The sequence below is a fragment of the Apteryx mantelli genome, chromosome 17, assembly GCF_036417845.1.
Source record: "Apteryx mantelli isolate bAptMan1 chromosome 17, bAptMan1.hap1, whole genome shotgun sequence".
Lineage (NCBI taxonomy): Eukaryota > Metazoa > Chordata > Aves > Apterygiformes > Apterygidae > Apteryx > Apteryx mantelli.
In genome coordinates, this window is record NC_089994.1 from 10,871,021 (window position 1) to 10,894,928 (window position 23,908).

The following is a 23,908-nucleotide window of genomic DNA, read 5'->3' on the forward strand; positions in this document are numbered from 1 at the left end:
TCATTCAAGTAGAACAACTCTTTCTCATGTCCAGCTAATTGGAAATAAATAGACTTTTAGTTATAAAGAGCTAACTAAGCCTTTTTTATTTCTAAAAATAGGAATGTTCTCCCACAGTGTAGAGCTGTCTCAACAAATGATCAAACTCAGAAAGAGACTTTAAAATACCTTCCATTCAGAAATCCCAGAAGAAAACTGTATTTCACGTGCCCATAATAAGTAAGTAAGTAAGTGGATGCCACTTTTTAAATTTTTAAAAGAACAAAAATTTAATTAAAAAGTATGTTACAAAAGGCACTATTAAGCTTGCAAAAGCATTAAGTGCAGTTTTTAGGTTTGTACCAAATAATGAACCTATTCAAGGATTACAGTTTGTGTACGAAACAGTCACTTTTCAGTGTGCAACAGCCATCAAACCTATCAAGCTTTGGATTCTTTAATCCAGCCTCCATCATGGTGAGAGCTATGTGTGGTAAATGGACCACTATTATATCTCGCCTACAATCAGTGTTTCTGTAGACATACATATACTTAGGTTACAAAAGCTCAAGAAGGTTATATGTTTTCTCATGTATTGTGTGGCACCAGTGACTCCTAACCCACCTGTTTTTTACTTGCGCAGCCTTGGCAGCTTTTAGTTTTCTAATCAGATAATGGTGTATAGGCTTTAAGTTTTTTAATAAAGAACTATGAACACTAGAGACCTATGGTTCTGGAAGCCTTCTTTCAAGCAACATTACAGCCATTAAGCATGATACAGAAAACTGTCTGGGTTTTGCAAAGCATTCTTCCTTTCAGCATCATACTGTCCAAACAAGTCATTCTTCCAGAAGGCTTAAGAATAAAATTAATGACTGCTGTAACAAAAGTTAGTTACTACATCTAGACTAGAGACATAGCAAAAGCTTACATTTCAATAAAAAATATTTTAGTCCTTACTCCTCTCTCTCAACAGTTGGGAAATAAGGATCCGCTTCATGGATCACTGGGTATTACTCAAATATATTACAAACTAGACCGTTAAGATATGTTGCTGGTAAATTTGCTTAAATTATTGCTGATGTGCTTTTGTGTAATAACTACTAAAATCCACTAATGATAAAAGCTTCTGTGGGGAAAAAACACTAATTTTATCTTAGAATTTTTATCTTCAAACTAACATTTAAAGGAAGGCAAGTAATTTCTTTAGTTCCCCTTTACTAAAACACTCACTATATCACTGTTTTTAACATCCTCAGAACAAGCTAAGACTCAAAACGTTCTGTGTACATACATATCTACACATACACACACATGTAAAAAAAGTGTGCGTGTGTGTATATATATTTATATATAAATTTTTTTTTTATATATGTGTGTATATGTATATACACACACGTATATCTGTGTGTGTGTGTAGATGTGTGTGTGTGTGTGTGTGTGTGTGTGTGTATATATACATATATGTATGTATTCAACCATTCAGACCAAACTGCTGGCTATAAACATAATTTCTGGTTATGCAGATGGTTTCATATTCATACTCAGTACTGGAAAGTTGTCTGTTGCCCAGGCTCTGTTTTAGGCTTTTCAATTTGAGCATTCCCCCTGCAAGTGGAGGAACATTTGCTTCCTGCAATTTATTTATTTCCTTTAGTAAGATTTCTATTTACTGATGATGTGCTTCATCCAGAGGAGCCAAGCAAAGAAATGCAGTTGAGGGCTAATGGGTTCAGTGTGATAATTACATTTGGTGATAGTAAAATACCACTATTGCTAAGTAAAGGTTCAGCTCGCTGCTCTACTGGTAACAAGGGTTAATTCATAGCTACCGGACAACTGCACTGACTGTCACTGACTTCTTGCAAATCACCAGTAATCTATCTCGCATATGGCATAAAGACATATATTCAAAAATTTTTAACATATATTTGTCCTCCATTGAGGAAAAATAAATAGCCAAATACAAACCTCATGTCACTTTAGTAACATTGTAATTTTTTCCCTCCACTCTAACAATGAAAATATAATTAAAGTCCCAGGAAGATGAATTTTCTAGCGGGCAGGAGGCTCTGAAAAGTAACGCAGTTTTAAGAGCGCATGGTTGACACAAGCTGGACTGTAGCGTCCAGGACTCCCAGGGTCTGGAGAGAACGAGGCTGCATTGCCGTATTTCCCTGGACTGCCCATCACTGGACTATTTCTTCCTGGACTAGAATACACCGAAGCATTTGGAGGGCCAGCAGCAATGGTTTGGGACTTGAATCTTCCCTTCAGCGCTGGACTTGGCCAACTGAAAAAAAAAAAAGTAATTTTCCATTTTATTAAGAAAACTGTAATAAGGAGAGCAATAGATTTATTCAGTCTCTCTTGTAGATCTAGAAAGAATGCACCAGCAGAGAGAAGTTGTTATACTGATCAGAGACAGGTCTGAGAAGAAAAAGTGACAGTCAACACAATGATGTATTACATGGAAACATGTTGCTTAATTGGTAAGATGTCATCATTTGCTCTAAAATGGCCATTAACAAAAGTGTGCTTGTAAAGCACAGTTTGGACAATTTTAGCCCAATGCCCCCATTAGTTAGAAAAGAGCATCAAGACAAAAAAAAAAGACCTGATCTTGCTTAGTGCCATGACTATTGCTGTCACTGAGTGAGCTTTCCTCCTCCTCTTTTTTTTTTTTAAATAGTATCTCTGTCCAGATGCCACAGAATATAATTTTTCTATAAGGAAAGAGCCAGATTTTTTTCTTAGATCAATGAGGTATATAAAATTTCTTTGAAAGCAGAGCAAAATATTTTATTATACTATAAAATCCTTTCATTTTTCTATAAATTTTATCTTAAGTGAGGCAAGCTGATGCAAGGTTGATCAGTGAATCATTGCTGTTCTTTCTTTCTTTCATACGTGTTCTTACAGGCAGCTTCTTAAGATAACCCACTAGGGAAAACATACTATAAAAGCTAAAACTATTTTATAAAGTTTTTAAAAATAAAAAAAATAGTTCATAACTATGCAAAATATGTATGTGCCCAGCTTCTTAAAAACTTTTTGAAAACCAGTTTCCTCTTACAGACCCACCACTATCTGTATTGTGAGGTCTGATTTCTTTGCAGTCAAAAAAATCCTACAAACCTAAAACACTGCTATTTTGTATTTCATTTCTTTGCTTTTGGCAGCAGTGAGACATTGAAAAAGTAAGGAGGCTGACAAAGTAAGCCTTGGCACTGTCAATTAATTAAAGGTGTAATTTTTAAACATTATTATGCCATGTAACAAAGATTACATCTAAAAATCTTGTGGTCTATGTTAGCACTTTAGAAGAATACTTTGGACCTTACAAACGGTGTAATAAAAACAAAAAAGCCTAATAAATAGCCTGTTTCTTTCAAAAAAGGAATTGCAAAAGCATGGGGACAACGCAAGTAGACTTGGAAAACATACCATATCAGCCAAGCATATGAAAATATTAGCCTGTTTCTACCTCTCTTTAAATTACGGAAAAATCTTTCCGTGTTTCATGTTTTCTCTAAAAACATATTTAAGGCTTTATTTCAATGCACTATTTGAAATACAGAGAGACAAAAGAAAGCTTCTTTCTATTCCAGTGCCTAGCCAACAGGCCGCTTCTCTCCTTCCACTTACCCGCTGAACTTCTTTCATCCCTGTCACACACTGTTTCAACTCTGTGTTTCAACTCTGTCCACAAAATTCCTCCTGCTCCAAGCTCTGCTAACTTAACACAGTTGCAATTCTCAGCTGCTTGTTCCAACTCCTACTCTGAATTTTGTGGCCAGTAGAGCCAGTCAATCATTTTTTTTTAAATTCTCACAAGCAAAGTGACTCTGTCTTTAAACCATGTTTTGAAAGACTATTGTTTAGTACCTATATTGAGAAAGTTTTAGTGGAAACAGTTCTCATATTAAAAGTGGAATTTTATGCATTTAAGAAGTCTAGAAGAAACAAAAAGAAAATAGAAGTTAGTATGGGTCATTTGATAGGTTTTTGCTCCTACTTCCTTTCCAATCTGTTGTGTGGCACTGGGTCATCTGTTTCTTCTCCGAGAACTTTATCATGACTATATAAATAAATTGTAGGCTGTCTAAGCAAGGGATTTCTTCACTGTTCTGGACAGTGTTTTTTTACAATGGAAATAAATCTTTGTGTTACTGCAACTATCAAAAGAAGCCACTTGTATGAAAAATATCACTGTAGGACCTGAAAAGCAACTGTATTCCAAATAAAATGTATAAACTGCATAGGATATATTCAGGCATCCCCAAAAATGCAGACTGCTTACTCATCTAGCAGAAGATGACATTCTTTCTAAAAACTTAATATACACCATCATTCACATTAGCAAATCCTTTGGACTGAGATAAAATAGAGTAAAACTAAAAACAGTAATAAAAAGATGTCTGAAGATATTAAATTCACTTTAAAACTACTGTGCGCAATCTGAGTATCTCAAAGCAATTTAACATTACTACACTGCATCCACAACAGGGATGAATTACCAAGTGATCTCACAACTACTATTAAGACCAATAAAGGATTCAAATACTGAGTAATATATCAGAGCTTTGAGCAACTTGAGACATTTACCAATTAGAGAACACAAATGCTCTTGAAACATTCGTTTTCTGTTTGAATAGCCTGTATAGCTATGTTGAATTTATTTGGAATCGCAGCGTACTGTACGGGATTTTGACCACAGCACCTTTCCATATTAGCAGGCAGGCATCAGCCAAAAGGGTCTGGTGATTCATCATTAAAACTGACTTACAGCTAATACAGCTGAATATTGAGGACTAGATTTTTGTGAGTGAGCAACAAGACCTGAAATTCTAGCCATTCAAGCTGTTCTGCAGCTGACTTATTAAAACATTGTTATTTCAACTCCTTTGACTGAATTTGTAGCAATACCTTTGCCTGTCAGATGAAGAGTAGGACTCCACTGCATGTTTCCATTTGTAAATAACAGGGTATTTCTGTGGATCAAGCTCTGCTGCTTCTATAGCTGCTAAGACATCACTATCCAGCTTCGATGGCTGCTCCCTAGAATATAAACAGAACTAGATGAAAAGAGAACTACATATTTGTCCAGGCAATTAGATATTCCAATTCTAAAAAACTTATTTTAGTTATAAGCAAACAAACTGCCATAGCTTCTTTAAGAACTCAGTTCCTCTATGAACTTTTTCCAGCAGGCCAGGTATAAATGGCTGTCCATTATTACACAGTAGTCTCTTAAGAGAAAAATTTTGGGAATGCATGAAAATTTAAGCTGAGGACATCCCAAGAACGTACTAAATACCTTACTGACCTAAGTCAGGCTCCTAATGAAGCACAAGCCTGTCACACTAATGGAAAACAGCAAAATTTTAACTTTTTGAAACTGATTTGGAAACAAAAACTTCTCTGTTCCTAGAGTTTTAGATACCGTGTTCAGGTAATTAATTGCAAAAAAACCTGCATGGCTACTGTACAGGTATTGAAGCTCTTTAAGATGATCATTCAAGGCTGACTATAACTAGTGTTGCTTAGTATCATATAATCTTATTCTTATTATAGTTGATACTATAAATAGCATCTAAGTTTGCATGTACAGACCAAAGGAAAAATAAATGTTAAAAAAGACAATTCATACCCAAGGAGAAATAACTTCTCAGAATTCTCATTTGTGGGTGAAGTCTTCAAAAGAAATTTCTGGGAAGAAGATTCTTGACATTGTCGTGCCTCATTAGCCTGAATTCCAGATTCTACAGACGGTCTCTCCATTTCTGATGGTATTTTGTTTTCTGTCCTTAACTTGGTCTCTCCAGGTTTACCTGTAACACTTGGCTCAGGAGAATTTGCCAGTGAAACTGCAAAGCAGGTCTTACCCAGCTGGTCCTTGGATATTCTAACCTGACTTGTTCCTTCAGCCAGAATTCCCGCATTCTCAGTTTTTTCAGTGATTTTATTCGATTCTCCTGCTACCTCTTGTTCTTGGAATGACAGTCTTTCAAATTCTGGCATTAAATTGGAAACAGGTGATACAAGGCATTCTTCCCCATCACGCAAATGCTTTCTGTCACTAATTATCCTTTCAGTGGCCACAGGATTACAAAATCCATTTTTGCTGGAAGAAACTGCCTTTTCATAGTGCCTGGGGTGACCTGATGTTTCTATAATGTTTACTGCATGCTCCATTGACAAGATATCACACTCGGAGTCTCCAATAGCATCTATGCTAGGTTCTTTGGCTGCAATAGGTTGGCTGTTATTACGTGCCGCATTCTGTCTGTTTTTAATTTCTTCTAAGCTCATGTCATCATCATCCTCATCCAAAAATGCTCCAACAGAAATAGAATTGCAGCACTTCTTACTCTTACCTGTGAACAATTTTAAGAAGAGCAACACATAAAAAGATTTGCAACAGAACTCCAATCAAATAAACTAGGAACATATACACAGTCTTTATGCCTTATCTATTCATTGATGCCCTCTATAATTTTATTTATGCAATAGCATTAATTAACCTAGCTAAACCTACAATACAAAATGACAACAACTAATCTTTTATTTCCTGTTCATTTGAGAACTGCATTTCCCACACACCGCACTTAAACCATTAACTGGCAAAAAAGGATAAAAATCAGAAAGCAGAATAGGGTAGGAAAAGGTTATTAATACAGAATAGCTTAAGTTTTCATCTCTTCCTAAGCACAAAGCCTTCATTTAGCAAACACGATGCCATTCTGGAAACTGAACCACGTTCCCTTATACAATAGAAATTTGGGCTCTGTAGCACTACTGAGAACACTTTTAAATCCAATGGGTCTAGCTTAGTAGTTCCCAACCACGGGAGGTGAAACTAAAATCTGTTTTAGGTAAAACGCAGGGTTAGCCAGAGGGCCAAGGGGTTTTCTTCCTGTCTCCTCTCCACAGCACCATCCTTCTCAATTATTCCAGTGAAGTAGCCAGGCTGGTTCACTTGAAGACCCGGATCATCCATTTCAGCTACTTCCCCTTTTCAAATCTGTTGCTGCTGCCCAGCACCTTTGGGACCCCGCATCCAGTATCATCCCGATTTATTTCCCTTATGGGTCACCCTGACCCTGGTCCTCTAACCTCCAGTGACCATCCCTTTCAGGGTGTTGCTACCCCAACTTTAGCCCAGTACTGGAGCCCTTCAGCTCCATAATCGCACAGGAGAGGAGAAGGAAGGAGCACAAGGACTTGAGAGTAGTGTGTGCCTTCAGTCTGCGGCAAGCAGTTGTCTAAGAACGTATAAAAGCTTTCCTGGGTTTTGTTCAGTGTGTCTTTCGCCCTCGACTGTAGTGAATTATTCCTATATTTTAAGAAGTCTTTTTTCTGTATTTGTGCATGACAAAATTCAATAATCTACACAGGAATTCACAAATGCTCTGAGTAAAAACATACTGAAATTAGAGGTTTTCTTACAGTAATTTCATTTAGAGGCTGCAATCAAGGACTGGACAGTAAGGACAGAGAACATGAACGAGTTGTGTTCTAATTCTACAGCCACACTGTTGTTAGCTAAATTCTCAATATTTATAATCAGACTGTTTGGATAACAGATTAATAATAGCAACCACAACAGGTGAATACTATTTCCCCTGAGGACCAAAGCTTTTTCCCTCCCTCTTCTCCCTAGGTACAACCTGTTGTTTGTAACATTTGCCCTTTTCTTACCAGAAGGATGTGGGGTTTTGTATCTGTTGCAGGTTTCATTTTCCCCTGTTTCTTGCTGAGCCTTTTCGCTCATTTCCTGATGACTCAGGTACTCTTCTAATTTTCGCAACCCCTCCTGGGAAGACAGATCAACAAAACAGCCCAGAAATTCCCAGTATTCAACCCACGGGAACCCCAGTTCATGAGCTAACTCCCTGCAATAAATAAAATAAAACGAATCATTTGTGAAGACATAAATATTAGTTTGACAATAACTTTTCTGAACACATTTTATCAGCTATTAATAAGACTATAAACGTGCAACTAGGCAACACAAATTCTGTAACAATCAGCGGTCTGCAAAAGCGATGTACACATCCTTAGCAAACAAAGTATCAGCTATTTTTTCTAGATTATTTTCCAGATTTTATCTACTATTCTTACAGTTAGTACCCATAAATATCACCATTTTAAGTTAACTGTATCTAGACATCTGATAGAGATGAATCCTTACTGATGCAGGCATAATTTGAATGATACTCCATTTAATTCTTTTATTTGGAAATGAGAGGAGAAGAGGGAGAGGAGGTGAGGGATTATTCTAAAGGAAGAAATCTAATCAGCTTGTAACAAACTTTTTTCTATACATTGCTGGTACAAAGTCTTTTAGCAGCAAGGACACGTGGTAACACACACACGCTTTTTTAAAAAGCAGAACATTTGTTTTAGGATCTTTTGATTCTGCTATCTTTTTAACAGTCTCTCATTTTACAGGAAAAGTTGGCTAGGCATAATTTTAGATCTTCCGTGAAATCAGGCAAGCGAATGTTTGAGAAAAGCATTCTAGATATATCATCAAAAATCATTAAAATATCTTTTCCTTTATTTCCAAAGCTGTTATCCAGGTCTCAGCTCTTTAGCTGAAGTCTTTCAGTTTACATAAAAATACAGTAAAGATCCATAAAATATTTACAGCAATAATTTTTGCCCTGATTGTTCACTAAGCAATAATTGTATGAACAGTACAAATGTTTTGCTTTTTCTTTTAATTGCCCTACTGCTAATTTTTTATACTGATACTTTTTTAGATACCTTCCAACTCTTTCAACACCTCTTTCCAGATCAGATTTCCTGACATTGTGAAAGAAGCCAGCTCTCTCTCGAGGTGGAGTCTTCCAAAGCCTGCGAAATTCTTCAGCCTTTAAAAAAATGAAAGAATTAAAAAAAATAAAAACCCCAACACCCCTCCCCCCACTACAATATGAAGTTAAATCGGCACCGGCTAAATCTCTGCCTATAGGTCTGGAAGACATTTAGCTGTTCTCTGCCTGTATGTAAACAACTCAAGTTCTCCCACAGGTATTGCTCAACTCTAGTTTGAAGAGTCTCATTTTGGACATGAAGTTTCCCCTCCCAGTACGCTTACTGGTTTATTACTGCACTTTGATGTCATAACCGCATATTAGAATTACTACCAAAACGTATAATCACCTTAAAGTAATCTCTTCAGATAGCAAGTCGGACTGGTTTTAATTTATGTGCAGCAGGAAATACAGAGATATGTTTTACAACGTTATAGTTTTATTTAATGACAAATGCTCTCCTGCTTACTGGTTTCTAGGATGAAAAGGTGGTAATTTTATATGTAAATAGTTAATTCCATAGACTCACTCCGATTATTAGAATATATTCTTGCTGTTTATTCTGAAGCAGGATTTTGAACTCCTAAAGGGAATAAACCAATGGATTCCTGTAAACTCCCCAACTTTATGCCTTTACATGACAGAAATCAATGATAAAGGCTAAGAGCTACATTCAGACATTAAAAGGTTGTCAGCAACCAAAACAATGCATTATTTATACCCTAGATAAAAGTTGTTCGGAGTATAAAATACACTTACATTTCTGTCAGGTAAACAGAAAATTGAGCAAAGAGCGTATTTAGAAGAAAAAATATTAAGCATTCTGATAAAGTTCAGCCCTGGAGGAATTCAAGCATCACATGATAGAAAGTTCTCAGTCATCTTTATTTAGTATTTCTAAAACTGCCATATTTCCAGGGTGTTCCGATTAAACAAATGAGACAGAGAAATGCCTACAAATTTATAATATATTTAATTGGTATCTAAGTATTTCTCCTAAAAACTAAAAACTTCTTTTTTTCTACTATACAGTCACTACTCTTCCAAAACTATCCAATGCCTATTACTTAGCCATCAGCTTTTCCATTTAGAAAAAATTACTGTTACTTCAACAAGAAGAGGTGATAAACTGCTTCCAACATCTCATATCAATTTCTAGAAATGGGATAAGGTATAGTTAATTTTTTTTTAACCAATTCATAGCTACATCTAAAAGTTTTGTTTCATATAAAAGTTAGAGCAATTATTTATAAAGACAATGGTAGGCTTGTCAAACAATGCTCAGTGACCAAAATGATTTTCCAATAGAAAAAAGAAAAGAGCTTTCTTTTCAGTACCCTTCCACTTTTCCTTATTTATCCCACCTACTTCTATGTTTTCAGCAATAAAAGGGATTCAAACGTTTCTGTGCTTTCCTTCTTTATGGAAGAAAATCCATCTTGTTCAAGAAGAGGTGAGCCACACACAATACCGGAAACTGTAACTGCTGCCTATTAAAGTAACAAGCTACACCACGCACTGAACCATGGGTGGATGTTCTAATGGTTCTTTATTTAAGAAAAAAAAAAAAGGTATTAGAGTCACAGAAAGTTTGCATTATACTCTTACCTTTGAGGGGCTCATGGGGCCTGCAAAAGCTCTTATTGACAGTACTGGATCTTTGGGGCTGCCAGTGTATCTAGGTAAAGTTGTTTGGGGGCTATTGTCTGTCTGATCGGGCGACCACGGTGCCCCAATTACAGGAGCCGAGGAATTGTCATCTGCTCTCAAGAGTGGTACATAGTATCGACCTAAAATTAAATAGAACAAAGCTTTCTTAAGAAGCTTTTGTTACACCAGCCTGCTGCCCCTTTTAGGATGTATTTAAACATCTATATGGATCCATCCATATGGGATCCATATACATCCCATCCATACATCTGTATACTTAAACGTCCACTTTATTTCATTAGTAAAATTACTTGTAATTCAAACTCATTGTTTTAATACATACTAACAGCTTACAAATGGTACTTTAGTTCCAGTTCCCTTCTCTCTCAAATACAAAAATACCTGCATTGATATGTATATCCCTTTCCTAAGGATCGTCAACAAATTAAAAAACCTCCTTTCACAAATGCCTAAACCCACATGTGACAAAATAGTGAAAACCTCTAGGTCAAACACACTAGATGACTCCCTAACATGACAAATACATCTCTCATTCTGTAAAGGCCTTTTATTTGCCTTTAGATTAATCTTTCTGCTTCAGACTCACTGAATAAAATGAGAGCAATGCCTACAGAGCTATGGGGATAAACTTCTGATCTATATAAGTATTGACCATACAATTTAAAAGACAAAAGGCTTTCTGTTTCTTTTCAGTTTTAGTGTTTCTCTTTGGTTCTTAGAGCATCGTACAGCAACATCATTTATAAACAAGAATGCTACAGAAAGCAAACACAACAGAAGACAGCAAAGAGCCAAATTAATACGTGCCTGAGATAGTATAAAACTAAGTACAGACCTTGCAAATATTCTCTTAGCTTTTCTTTCAGTTCTGCAGATTTATTCTTGCTTCTTTCACAAACCACCTGTTAAAGTAATTTTAGTTGTTTGTTAGTAAAGCATAAGGCATCAATCTCAAATCAATTAAAACGTGTTCTTTTATAATAGTCATATTATTGGCTGCTACCCATCTAATCCAGTATTTTTAATTCATAGTAAAACAGACCACTAAAATACATCCTTATCCATATAACAGACACTGTAAAGAAAAGGCAGTGAACCATAACATCTAGAACCTTCTCCCAGATACAATCACCGCAAAATATTTTCAGTGCTAACAGGGATTTACACTCTAATCATGACACTGGTATCTTACTACAAAGCCTTCTGTTTATAGTAGTTATTGACTGTTTGAACTTGAAAAAAATTGCTTAGACATGATATTCTTGTTCTCAGTGTGGACACGGAGACACTTACTTCTGCTGGAGTTTGATCATACTTATTTCTTGGATTTTTTACAATAGCTGGGTGTGAGGTAAGCACATTAACAACATCCAGATTCCCAAACTTGCAGGCAAAATGCAATGGAGTATCAAATCCCTGCAATGGGGAAATGGAAAATTTACATGTATATGGAAAAATGATAAAGTCAATCCCACGTATTTTATTTTGAGACTGTGGAAAAAATAAAGCAAACATTATGACTAATTAACAGGACTCTTAATGAATCTTTTTCTACCATTCTGTAGAATAATGATTATTAAAAAACACAAAACCCACGAACAGCTCATTTTTGCTAGATGTGAACCCTCTTACCCTCTTTCCATCTCCCTTATACTTCCTTAACACCCTCCAGTCATTTCCACAATAATAAGAAACTGGGAAACATTCAAGTCTTACCATTTTATCTGGTGTATTAAGGTAAAGGTCAACAATATATCGGATGCGCTTCTTCAACATTATATCGTTATCATCCGGATACATAAGCCGCATAAACTCAGGATTTTCCAAAGTGTCTAGTAATAACTGGCAGATACTGGGTTGATTTTCCTTGGCAGCAACATGCATGACATTGTACCTACACCCTTCCTGAAAAAAAGACAAACATTAGAATGACCTGAAAGCTGAACAGCTTGCTTACCCCCATGTGCTTAACTGATTTAACTGCAAAGATGTAATGCTTCCCAGACTGAGCCTCATATTTAGATTTTTGTCTCTTAATATTTTCTTAAGAAAAGATATTTACAAAACAGTTTTTAAACATTCTCGAGTGCAAGAAATTGTACAATATTGTCAAGATGTTATGTACCTATATACCCACATTATTCTTACACTTAATCACATTATTCTTACACTCAGCTATACTCTGGTTTTAAATCCAGGGCAAAAATGTAGGAAAGAAGGTATATTAACATACCACATGATAAATGAAGGAGGTTCAGTAAGTAAAAAGAACAGGAAAACAGGCATAAATATAAAATTCAGTTTGCTGTAATGCATTACATATGAAATTTCAACAGTTTCACAAAGCTGGTGTGAAAAAAGTTATTTGTTAAACTAAGATTGTCAGGGTCTGCTGAACGGTACATTACACGTGGATTTTAGATCCAGAGCAGACGTTCGGAAATTTACAGAGGAGTGGTGCGTAGGGGAGCAGTGCTGTAGCAACATCTAAGTCATAGCCTAGACTCTACCCCAGCCTCAAAATCATGCCATTTAAAAAGGCTGGAATTATCTGGAGGAAATCAATACTATATGAAGACAAGACTATTCTTCATTACCAGATAAAATAAAACTATTCTCTCCCTAAAGGACTGCATACTCAGTTTCTTTACTCTAGCTCTCTGGAGCATAGCCAACTCTCAATTGTCATGGGTGATTTAAGGCAAGATATAATTGCCATGTTTCTGTTAGCTTTCAGCTAGCACTACGTAATGTTATGAGTAAGATTCCTTCTTTGATGATATCTTCAGCGGACACACTATTGACATGTTAGGATAGAAACCTCCTCCTAGATAGTTCCTTTTTGTCCAATACAAATGTAATGGTAGCAGCTAAAAACCTAACTCCTACCAAGGTTGATTTAAAGCTAAGTCATATTCTTACAGGAGATGTTAGCATAACACACGCACGCTGTCCTATCAGAGAACAAGTGAAAACAAAGTATTAAGTACTGCAACACTTTTTTTTTTTTTTTTTTTTTTTTTACACTTTTCAGGCCTATGCTAGGGGACCTGCAGTCTGTGTCACAATAGAGTAAATAAAAATACAAAATCAATATTGTTTGTGTAGGACAAAGAATAGCTGAGAAAAATCCTACATATTCTGAATAAATGATTTTCAAACTCCACAGATTAAAGAAATACTGCCAAGCAAAGGCCCACTGCCTCACTTAACAAAGGCTAAATGCAGAGATGTTAAAGCTTCAAGAAAAGAAAAAAAAAGCATAAAGCTGATTAGTGCTGAAACAATCATAAAGCAACCAAGATACATGGAGACAAAAGTCAGGATACCTTGAGTTATTGATCAAATTAGGCTGGTGAAAAATGGCAGAAAAAATCAAGATGAGGCATGGAAATCTCTTTGACTGAATACACCAGGAAATATTAAGGAAAAAAAAAGAGATCAATTTAAAATCTTAATAAACTTCAAATTACACTGGATATATATTCAAGCAGCTGGTTCCAAGTATCTAACCTCACTGAGCAGACAACAGAGAACTGGTTGTAAGAGCTGTGGCCTCAACTGCACACAACAATCGCTCTACCCCGAGTTTCCTGGAAGTTGATTTTACAGCAGCAGCAGGGAGAAGATGGGGTTATTCCAGCTCTCTTGAAAACGTCTAGAATTCTTTTTCATACCTGAACAACCGTTGGGTTGTCTCCAGATCCAATCAGATAGCGAGGGTTACTCCAAATAAGTTCTGAAAATGTTGCTATATCTCCTTTCTCAACAGCTTTCCGAAGTTTAGCAGTAAGATCTTGAGTACGTGGACTTTTATAACTGTTGGCCCTTTCCTTATTAGCAGTTTCAGTCTCAGGGGAGCACAAGCCATCTATCAAAACAGAAGTATCATATTTCTTTCCAGTGATGACTATATTCATATCTAGACCATCAAAATAAGCTTGTAATCTAAAACATTTTAGCAGCTTATCAGTAAATATCAGTATAAATAATATATAATAAATATCAGTAGTTAGCAAAAGGGAGGGAGGAGAACATGACTTAATTGTGTTGTAACCTCAGACTTCAATATGGACTGATAAACTTTTTAAATACCAATCTGGTTCCATCCAAAATTAAAAGCAAAGTTCAACCAGAAAGTTAGAATTTGCTGAATATTTAGAACTGCTTTTGCAGTTCTGTGACCACTAAATCACTTTAATCCGGCAACTGGGAATACTGTGAAATGTGATCAATGTTTACCATTTTATTTCTGAATTTAAGAACTTACTTAACAATTAAGTATGTTTTTAATATATTGCATAATTTTGTCAGTGTCTTATTAAACCTAAAACTCTTGAAGTCCATGAGTAAAATCAAGTCCTACCAAATATAACAATAGACTACTACACAACACATCTATCCAGGCTGTTAACAACATTTCAGCTTTAGAAGGACAGCAACATTTTTTAATGCAAAATTCATGTGAATCAGTGCAATGACACTCACTTTTAACAGTAACAAATTTACTTTAAGGTATCACAGACCAAAACCTGCTGAAAACCATACACCAAAGACCATTCCTTAAATGTTTTAAATCCAAAAAACATGTAGATTTCCAGAACTCTAATTTACTCCTACAGTAGTTCTTTATAAAAGAAATGGTAGAGATATCAAAATGGCAGAATTCCAGTATGCTCTATTTTTTTGTTTGTGTTCCTGTACAAAACCTTGGTGCTCCTTTTCTGGAAAAGCATCAGCTGTAACTTTGAAGGACTACTTCTCCAAGGATGTTATTTTATACAGAAGTAAAAACAGATTTGAACAAAGGAAATTCAAATCTGCTTCCTATTGCCTGTTTCTAATTTCTTTTGAAAAAAAATTAATTAAATACAGGCTGTCATATCTGTTTGTACAGAGAAATAGTCATTTCATTTGATTTGAGTTAAGCTCTGAAGCTGTGATCTAACCTTTGTTTTTAGTTTACATTAAACAACAGTGCTTTAAAAGGACTTTAGTTTATTAAGATGCTTCACTATTCCACTTTTAATTTTTTTTCTGTTATTAGCATATTGTTTATGAGGTTGTTGGTTCTTTCCTCGTAAAAAATTAACAGACTGTATATTGCATTTATCATATACAGATGAATGCCCTCACTCACCTCTGTTAAATGATCCTGTTTTCACTGGAGATAAACATAAGGAGGACTTGCTCGGAGATGGGAAGTAATCGCAGATTCCTTTAGCAAATTTCTCAGCATCTTCTCTGTTTGAAAAAGCTTTGAATCGGGAGCCTTTAATCATCTTAACAGCTTGGAGAGCTTCCTTTTTATCTTCATAAACATGTACTCTCTCTGAAACAAAGTACAATCAGAATTAAATTATTTCAATACCTCAGAACTGTCCACAGAAACAGATTACAGAATTCTCAAACTATCCTTCTAGCTTTGGTCTCAAACAGTGTTTGTCTACCAAATGTGGCATAGGTATCAACAGTCCTTTAAAATTTTATTTTTAGAAAACTGAATAGAAGAATTATATACATTCCAGCTAACATCAGGTTAGATGGAAAAGAAATTGGTATCTGTGCAGTGTTTTTCCATACATATTGATCAATATTTGAACAACTTTTTGAAATAGATAAGCTAGCTTCAACAAGCGAGTATTTCACACCTAGACTGAGAAGCAAATTTAGAGCTTATTCAGCCTGGATTACCTTCTGTGTTCTGTTGTACAGAAAGATCAACTATATAAACAATCCACTCTCATTAACTTTAAGACTTTTCTACATAAAAATGCTTCTGTGAAAAAGAATACTTAAAACTGCCTCAGAGTATACGATGCCTTATGCACTACTGTAATCCAGTGAGTGATTTAGTGATTCCTTATCGCAGCGTTTATCAATAAAACGTGAAGAATGATCCATGCCTCTCAATACCATTTGGCATCAAGATGCAAAGGAAAATATGAAATTTGGTAGAAGAGATTATTTAAGCTTCAACTGATGACTGTATAAATAGGTTTTTGACTGATTATTTCTAGGATGGCTACTTTTGCTCTTGAGTGGGATTAAAGGCATATGCATAGGAGGGGTACAAGAGCAGAAGGAGGAATACATCTTCTTCATTTGAGCTGTAACTAGCAGAGAACCTTCATGTGTATCAGCTATTATGGCAGAACAGCTGCAATGTCTTGTAACTGCGTTTCTCTACCTCGGAAGATCCAACAAATACCACTTAAAGAAACAAAAAACACCTCAAGCAATGCCTGAAATAATAACATGGTGCTCATATCATCTACTATATAGAACAAAGTCTATTTAGACATGAATGTAAAATGCTTATCACTGGAAATATATAAGCAATTTAGTATGTCCGATTTAAGATAATACTTGCCGCAGGCAGAAGAGAACTTAGGGCCAAGCACAGAGCACAAAGATCTCCAGAACGTTTTATGGAACATGTGCTCTAATAATGTCATAAAGCATAACACAAATGATGCTATGTAAATTATTTATAATAAAGAAACTAAATATCATTATAAATGTCTACAGCCTTAGAAAGTAAAAATACAGAATGTATCTTTTAACACTCAAACTGCACAATAAATCTTTGTAAGAAGCAACAGTTTATATATAATTCCTCAAATGGATGCCTCCACTATCACTGAAACAGGATGCTTACGCTCTATGGTGGACTTTAGGAAGTGAGTAAAAGAGAATTAAAAACCATTCTTGGTTTTCCAGAGCAACAAACTAGTCAATTCAGGGAACAGCATTTATTCTAAACTCAAAGTAATCACACTATCAAAAACAGAAGATCTTAATTCCATAGATCACCTTCTGTAACATCTTCTTATAAATCTACCTCCTCATTTAACTACCTAATTAAGGATCACTGAACTCTTGGTTTCACTTGAAGGACTAGTAAGGACTTCATACAATAGAATTTTGAATTTAAGCCCTAAATGAAAATTTTGAGTAACTTGTAAAAAACGAAACAACATTGTGACTATGTCCCAACTGAAACAGCCCAAATAATCATAAAACAATTGCAATCAGAAATTATACTATACCTGAATTAGCAACATTACAGGTAACTTATATAAAACTAAAAAGACAGTTGTTAACAACAATTAATAAAAATTATTTCTTTTAAAGATCTGCCTGATATTTAGTATCTTAATGCTAACTCACACAGATATGCCCATAATTGTCTCCTAACTATTTAAGCATGCACACAGAAATTATTTCCATTTTTGGCAAGATTGCTACTATTCTCTTCCTTTCTTCCCAAGGCGGGAAAAAAAAAAGGATCATGATAATTTTGACAGCTTGAAAACATCTGCAATCATGTTCTGCAAACAAAAGCTTTTTTGGTCACATTTGGTGTCCACCTGCCTACACTACTTCAATTCACCATTCTGTGATTCACAGTGCTATGTAACTAGATACTGTGGAAAGCACTCCTGAGGAAATATTATTTCCTCAAACTATATCATATGAAAACACGTGTTAGATTTGAGCACCTCAGAAATACACAGATGTTATTTACCATTTCTTGCCAATATGTCGTCATAGACTGGACAAACACCGTAGTATAGTGGAGGATCTCTGGACAGTGTCTGAGCACTAATTTGTGAATCAATATGCGCTGCTCCACGAACCGGAGCTGAACCATTCCTGTGAGTCACGGCATCTTCTTCTGGAGGGTTCAGACCTACACAGTACCCAAAGTCTGCCTCCTCAGAAACACTTCCATGACTGTTGCGATTCACTGCTGTGGTTTTCAAAGCCTTTCGTGTTTCTGCCTGGCTGTTATCAGAAGGGATGCTTCCAGCAGCCTCCTCTGAAAGAGCAGATCCATTTTCCTCCAATGCTCCCTGCTGTTCCAACAAAGCCTGAGCCAATTTTTTTTCAAAAATAGACCTAGTGGTTGAGGTAATGGGTCCACACTTCAGTCCTGCTTTTACAATTTCTTCTCTAAGCTCATCAGGGGTGAGCTGCTTCAATCGGGATAATATTGAATCCATTGTTATTTCACCTATGAAAGAAGGGGGGAAAAAAGTGAGATAAAACTGTAAAGAAGAAAACAAGTTTTTCCCTACTATTTAAGTGCTGTGTTAAAGTAAGAAAAAGGTGTGCCATAAGATTTTTTCTGATTCTGAAGAGATTCACACAAACACAGAGAAGACAAAATATTTCCAGTTAGCACAATAAAAAATTTTAAAGCTATTAGACTTACACTGAGAGCATATTTCCTCTACTCGTCTAACTACTTGAAAGAGTATTTATAGCTTACATTTTTCTTTTGAAATTTCATTACGACTTTTGAAGTGAATATCAATTCAGAACATTTATGCATGAAAATTTATGACAGGCTGAAATAATATTTGATTCCTGTCAAGAAGAGAGCAGACTGGGTATGTAACAGTGTACAAACACAGGATGGCTGGATAGCCCCAGAAAGACACTCTGGTTAGGCAGTGCCTACAGCTAAAGGCACGGCAGTATTTCTATCATTTCAATAAGAATTTCTAGCTGAGAAGAAGTATAACCCAGGAGTATGATGCAGCAACCAGAGGAGTCTGTCTCTGGCAATGATTCAAGGCTGGAACTATTTGCACAACAGGCTGTTTCTCAGTCCCTGTTTCGAGGGCAAACAGCCAGACGACAAGAACAGCTGAACTCTTCAGATTCCCCTCCTCAGCAGAGGGAGTGGGAAGAATTTCTCTATTTCCAAATGAAAACCCTCCTCTCTAGTACACCACAAGTCCCTCTCCTCACTTCCCGCCATGTAATCCACACACTTACAGCTTATGTACGGTCAACACGCAGATACTGAAAACAACACGATGCCGATACAAATTGCTTGCTGTGAAAAACCTATGAACCTGAAAAACACAACTAAACTTGAAATAGAGGATTCAAGAGAGCTCAATAACATAAGGTGCTTTAAAATTATTTCAACAGATACTACACATATCCATAAAGGCTATGACTTTTTCCGGTTGTACACTATCCAGAAATCACAACTTTATGATAGAAATGATTATACTGTCACGCTCCTCCAGCTTGTTTTCACTCCCTCCTTAAGTTACAACTACTCTATTGAAGTGGCCCTTCCTTCACCACCTATCTATATGTTGTTTTTTACTGGTTTGGATTGTGTTTATGGCATTTTTAGTACCCATTCAAGCAAGTTATTGCTCCATAAAAGGAAGAAAGAAGTAAAAATGTCATTTGAAAGATTGTATCTCAACACTAAGGCAATAATCAGGAACCCAGTTAGGACTATTCCCTGCTCTTATTTAATGCAAAGAGTTTTGTTTTCTTTTCCTCCTCTGCATGCCTATACTACTTTCTGTTGTTCAAACATTAAGTTTTCAAAACACTTTTTTCAGCTTGGTTTTCAATTCCAGATTTCAGCCTGTTCACGAAACTTAGACTACCAGAACACTCATTTGCAGATCTTCGACATGAATTCACTTCTGTTTTTTAAAATCAGGCTATTTTTCAGAATCACATAACTACAAAATCTTACTCCATTACAGAAAAGAAATCTCCCAGGTATGAGAGTCACTAACGCCTGTAATCTTAAGCTAAATCTCAAAATATCACCCGCGGATGCACACGATCGTATGAGCAATGCCTATGCTGACTTCTAAGTTCTCCTGTTTTATGACTAGCCTTCACGGGTAGTCTTTAACATGAATCACAGCCTTCACTTTGATGTGCTTCGGCCTTTATCTAGGAAACTAATATGAGGCTTGAACTGTGAACGGCTGTACCCTAATACAGCAGAGCTGCAATATTCTAACTACCGGATCCTACTAGGTTAATCATTCATTCTGCCAAAGTATATAAACTCTGAAGTAATTCCAAAATAACACCTTCATCACTGAATTGTAGCTACAATATAATCAAACTCCCTTATTTTACCATGTGCATTGCCAATAGTAACATCACAAAATATAGCTATGAAATAAGCTTGCCCATTTTGTTTTTTAAATTACCCAAAGATTAAGTTGGGAAATGAAGAACAAAACTTTGTACTAAAAAAAAAAAAAGGCAACAGTTTCCATAACTTTTTGCAACAGTGAATAAAGCCAAGTAAAATTTCCACTGGCATCTGAATTCAAAGCTATCACATTTCTAATACTAGGAAATACTATAGAAAAAGCACTAATGCCAAGCTTCAGACAGAGATTTTCAAATATTATAACAACTTGGCAGGTCTAGCCCTTGAGTTTGAAATTTTCCTTAAGGTGACAGAACTCTGAGTTGGTTTTGTTTGTTTGTTTGCTTTAATGTCTGATTTGAACATTGTGCACTCACAGAACATACTTCAGTCACAGGATATTTCACAAATATTAACTGGATCTTCACCGAAACTATGGGAAACAGGAGCATTTCAGCTTCAAAAAACAAACTGAGGCAAAGCAACAGTTGATGCTGATGATCTGCCTCCCAAAAGTATTCTAGCTCCCTTATGATTCCTTAACTTCCAGGGCAACCTCACTGCTAAGATTATCTGACTTGTGCACGGTCACACAAAGACAGAAGATGTGCAAAGACAGATGTCTCACTTGTTTGTAGTTCTTAATTCCCTAAAATGTTTTTGATAACATTTGATGCAATTATCTTTTAATCAAGTGATAAAAATGTGGCCATGACGTTAATTAGAAGAGTATCAAAGCCTGCTATTCAAATTGTTTTCTTTTTGAGATGGTGTAACTGAAAAACGACAATAAAGATGAAAACGCAGTCAGAAAGTTTATTACAGAAACAGCTCAATAAAAATATTTTTAAAGAGTAGACATAATATAATGCCTTGAAGAATTAACTGAGGAAATACCCCTATTTTTTTAGGCCTGAAAAGCAGTACAATCACTGAACGCTGTAGAAGAGCAGACACGTATGTACAATTCATGTACATCCAGTGTGCAGGCACATGCAGAATCTTTCTTCTTGGCTCATGGTTAAGTCAAAGTATGTAGGGAAGGACTGATTTCTCTGATATTTTATGTTTTGATAGAACTTAGTGCTTAAAAATACACGGACCAATTTTCTTCCTGATCTTTGTAAGAAAAAGAGTATGCATTTCATGTGTCCATTTCCATTTCTCTACAACTAAATCAAAGAGTGAAAGAACAAAGCAGACTATCAGTGAAGCAAAATCACCTGGATTTATTATCCACTGTTAACACAAAGAGTTTTATACAGTAAGCTTACTGTGGAAACAGGAAAAAAAATTGCTTACACGACTACAGTCACTCAAGTGTCAAAGAGATGATGTTCAACTAACCTGCCAACTTGTTTCAGGGTAACATTTATTTCTCTGTTCATAAACAGAAGACGTATTTCTCAAAGCAACAGAGTTGTTCAAAATCCAATAGCAGTTAATGTATTACAGCCGTAGAGATCAATTTTTTCAATTAACAGTACGCTCAAACACACAAATAGTTTACTTTTCACATTGTATAGTTTTTTGGCAGCACTTTTGATGGTCTTTCAAAAAGAATGCAGCGTGTACTTTAAAGAATCCTGAAAGTATTTACTTATAAGTCAAAACTTTCATGAGATGTTTGTTTTCTGACATTAAGCTTTCAGCTATCTACCACAGCTAAGTATTTATTAATTTTTAAATGCATCATCTATTTTGATTTGCCCAAAACAAGAAATATGGCTTGCAATCCTGAGAAATAGCTGTTTTATGATACTCCTATGATATTCTGCTACATACACATTGCAAAAGGCATTTTTAACCTTAAAACATGGTTTATATACTTTCAAATAATCCAGAGCACAGAAATCACCAGTGTAGTTGCCTTTTTTAATTTAGTGTACAGGGTCTTGCAAGTTATCTTTAATGACTTTACAAATATGGTTAACTACTTAACCTTTAACAACAACTGCATATTTGAGGCTTTTCCCAAATGAATCAAAACCTGGAAGAATGCATATGAAATGTATTTCCCTTTGTCTGACTGCATCAGTATGAAACAGCAGAACAGGTTTAAAAAAAAAAATAAGACTAGTACCACGACAGAATGAATAATCAACATTTAAGGATAGGAATATTATTACATTCCACTCCTCATTACAGCCTTCCATAAATGTACGATTTAAACGTACAGGCTTTTCTTTTTTTCTTTTGAAGGTAAGAATTAACTTAAGCATGAGACATATCCTGTCTTTGGCTACACGTCAATCGAAAAGGAAGTAGCTAGGATTTCACATGGCAGAATAATTGCGGTTATGCCTGGGGAAGCAACAAGAATAAGTTATTTTAGACATTTCTGTATTGCCTGTTGCCAGATTAACTAAGAGTTACAAACGCACCGATACGTTGCAGAAATACAACTGCAAAACACGCTTGGAATAAAAGCCAGGATTAAAAAAAAAAAAAAGGAAAAGGAAAAAAGGGAAGACTTCTCGGGAGAAAAAACGACAGTAGCTTTAGAAAGCCCGCAAGTGAGGACAGGCTTCCCGTGGGAGAGGCGCCAGCCGGCAGGCAGGGCGGAGCCGCCGGCCCCGGCCGCCGGCGAGCGCGGGAGGCCGCGGGGCCGCCGAGGCGAGGCGGGCCGGGCCGGGCCGGGCCGGGCGGGCGGCGGGCAGCGCGGCCGCAGGCCTCCCCCGCCGGTGCCGGGCGTCAGCCCCCCCGCGCCCCGCGTCTCTCACCTGGGCGGCTCCCGCCGCGGCGCCGGCTCCCCGCCGAGGGCGGCGCCGGGGAGCGGAGCGCGGCCCCCGGCGCCCCGCGGCCGCCCGGCCTCCACTCCAGCAGCCGCAGCAGCCAGCCCACGGCGCCGATGACCGCGCAGGCAGCCAGGAGCTCCCAGGCCGGCCAGCGGCCGCCGTCGGCTCCCCACAGGGAGCCCCAGCCCCCGACGGCCGCGGCCCACCGCTCCATGCCCGTCCCGGCGCCCGCCCGCCCCGCGCGGACACTCCCCGCCCGCCCTGCGGGGACGGTACCTCCAGCGGCCTCCCGGCTTCCGTCTCCTCCTCCGCTCCCCGCGCCCCGCCCCGCCAGGCCCCCGCCCCGCCAGGCGCCGGGCCTGCCCGCCCCGCTGCCTGACAGAAATTGCACCCCCGGTTGCCCGGCAACCAGCGCCCCCCCCCCCCTTGCCCGGCGACATAGCCGAGCCGCCGCCCGGGCCGCCCCGCCACTGCCCGGCGGCAGCGTGGCACCGGCGGGGCCCCTCCGACGTGCCGTGGGGCGGCGGGGGGTAACAGCCATCCCACAGCAGCAGCTGCCACCCCCCCCCGCCTGCAGCTGCCGCACGAAGAAACCGTCCCCCCGCCCGCTCCCGGCTCCAACGGTCGCTGCGCGGTGCCTGACGGGAAGGCAGACATCTTGCTTGTTGGGGCCGGGGCGGCTGCCTCGGCCCTAACCGCGGCCCTGGTGCGAGCGCTGCCGCACGAAAGTCCTGTTAAAGATAAAGGCGGCTCTGTCC

The 23,908-nt window shown here is 37.5% G+C and overlaps 1 protein-coding gene across 2 annotated transcripts; it reads right to left on the minus strand.

The window, feature by feature from the left end:
- Positions 1–1,888: 1,888 nt before the first annotated feature.
- On the minus strand, positions 1,889–23,370 carry ANKLE2 (ankyrin repeat and LEM domain containing 2). Of its 2 annotated transcripts, none has more exons than XM_067307408.1 (13): positions 23,136–23,370; positions 18,007–18,495; positions 15,616–15,807; positions 14,153–14,346; positions 12,192–12,380; positions 11,769–11,891; positions 11,311–11,377; positions 10,413–10,594; positions 8,755–8,861; positions 7,684–7,877; positions 5,633–6,359; positions 4,909–5,040; positions 1,889–2,272 (listed from the first exon to the last, which is right to left on the minus strand). In XM_067307408.1, exons 1-13 carry the CDS (start codon positions 23,362–23,364, stop codon positions 2,035–2,037), a joined length of 3,063 nt encoding a protein of 1,020 aa, XP_067163509.1. In that variant the 5' UTR covers positions 23,365–23,370; the 3' UTR covers positions 1,889–2,034. The 2 variants fall into 2 exon arrangements, with proteins under 2 accessions (XP_067163509.1, XP_067163508.1); XM_067307407.1 differs by lacking the exon at positions 23,136–23,370 and adding an exon at positions 19,266–19,290.
- Positions 23,371–23,908: the final 538 nt, after the last annotated feature.

What these genes read in the sequence shown, in the direction of transcription:
- ANKLE2 (XM_067307408.1), bottom strand. Translation starts at nt 23,364, where the DNA reads ATGGAGCGGTGGGCCGCGGCCGTCGGGGGCTGGGGCTCCCTGTGGGGA. An exon ending in CGACATATTGGCAAGAAATG is followed by an intron (nt 15,808 to 18,006) that starts GTAAATAACATC and finishes ACTTTGTTTCAG; the next exon opens with AGAGAGTACATGTTTATGAA. An exon ending in GCTAAGAGAATATTTGCAAG is followed by an intron (nt 10,595 to 11,310) that starts GTCTGTACTTAG and finishes ATTTAATTTTAG; the next exon opens with GTCGATACTATGTACCACTC.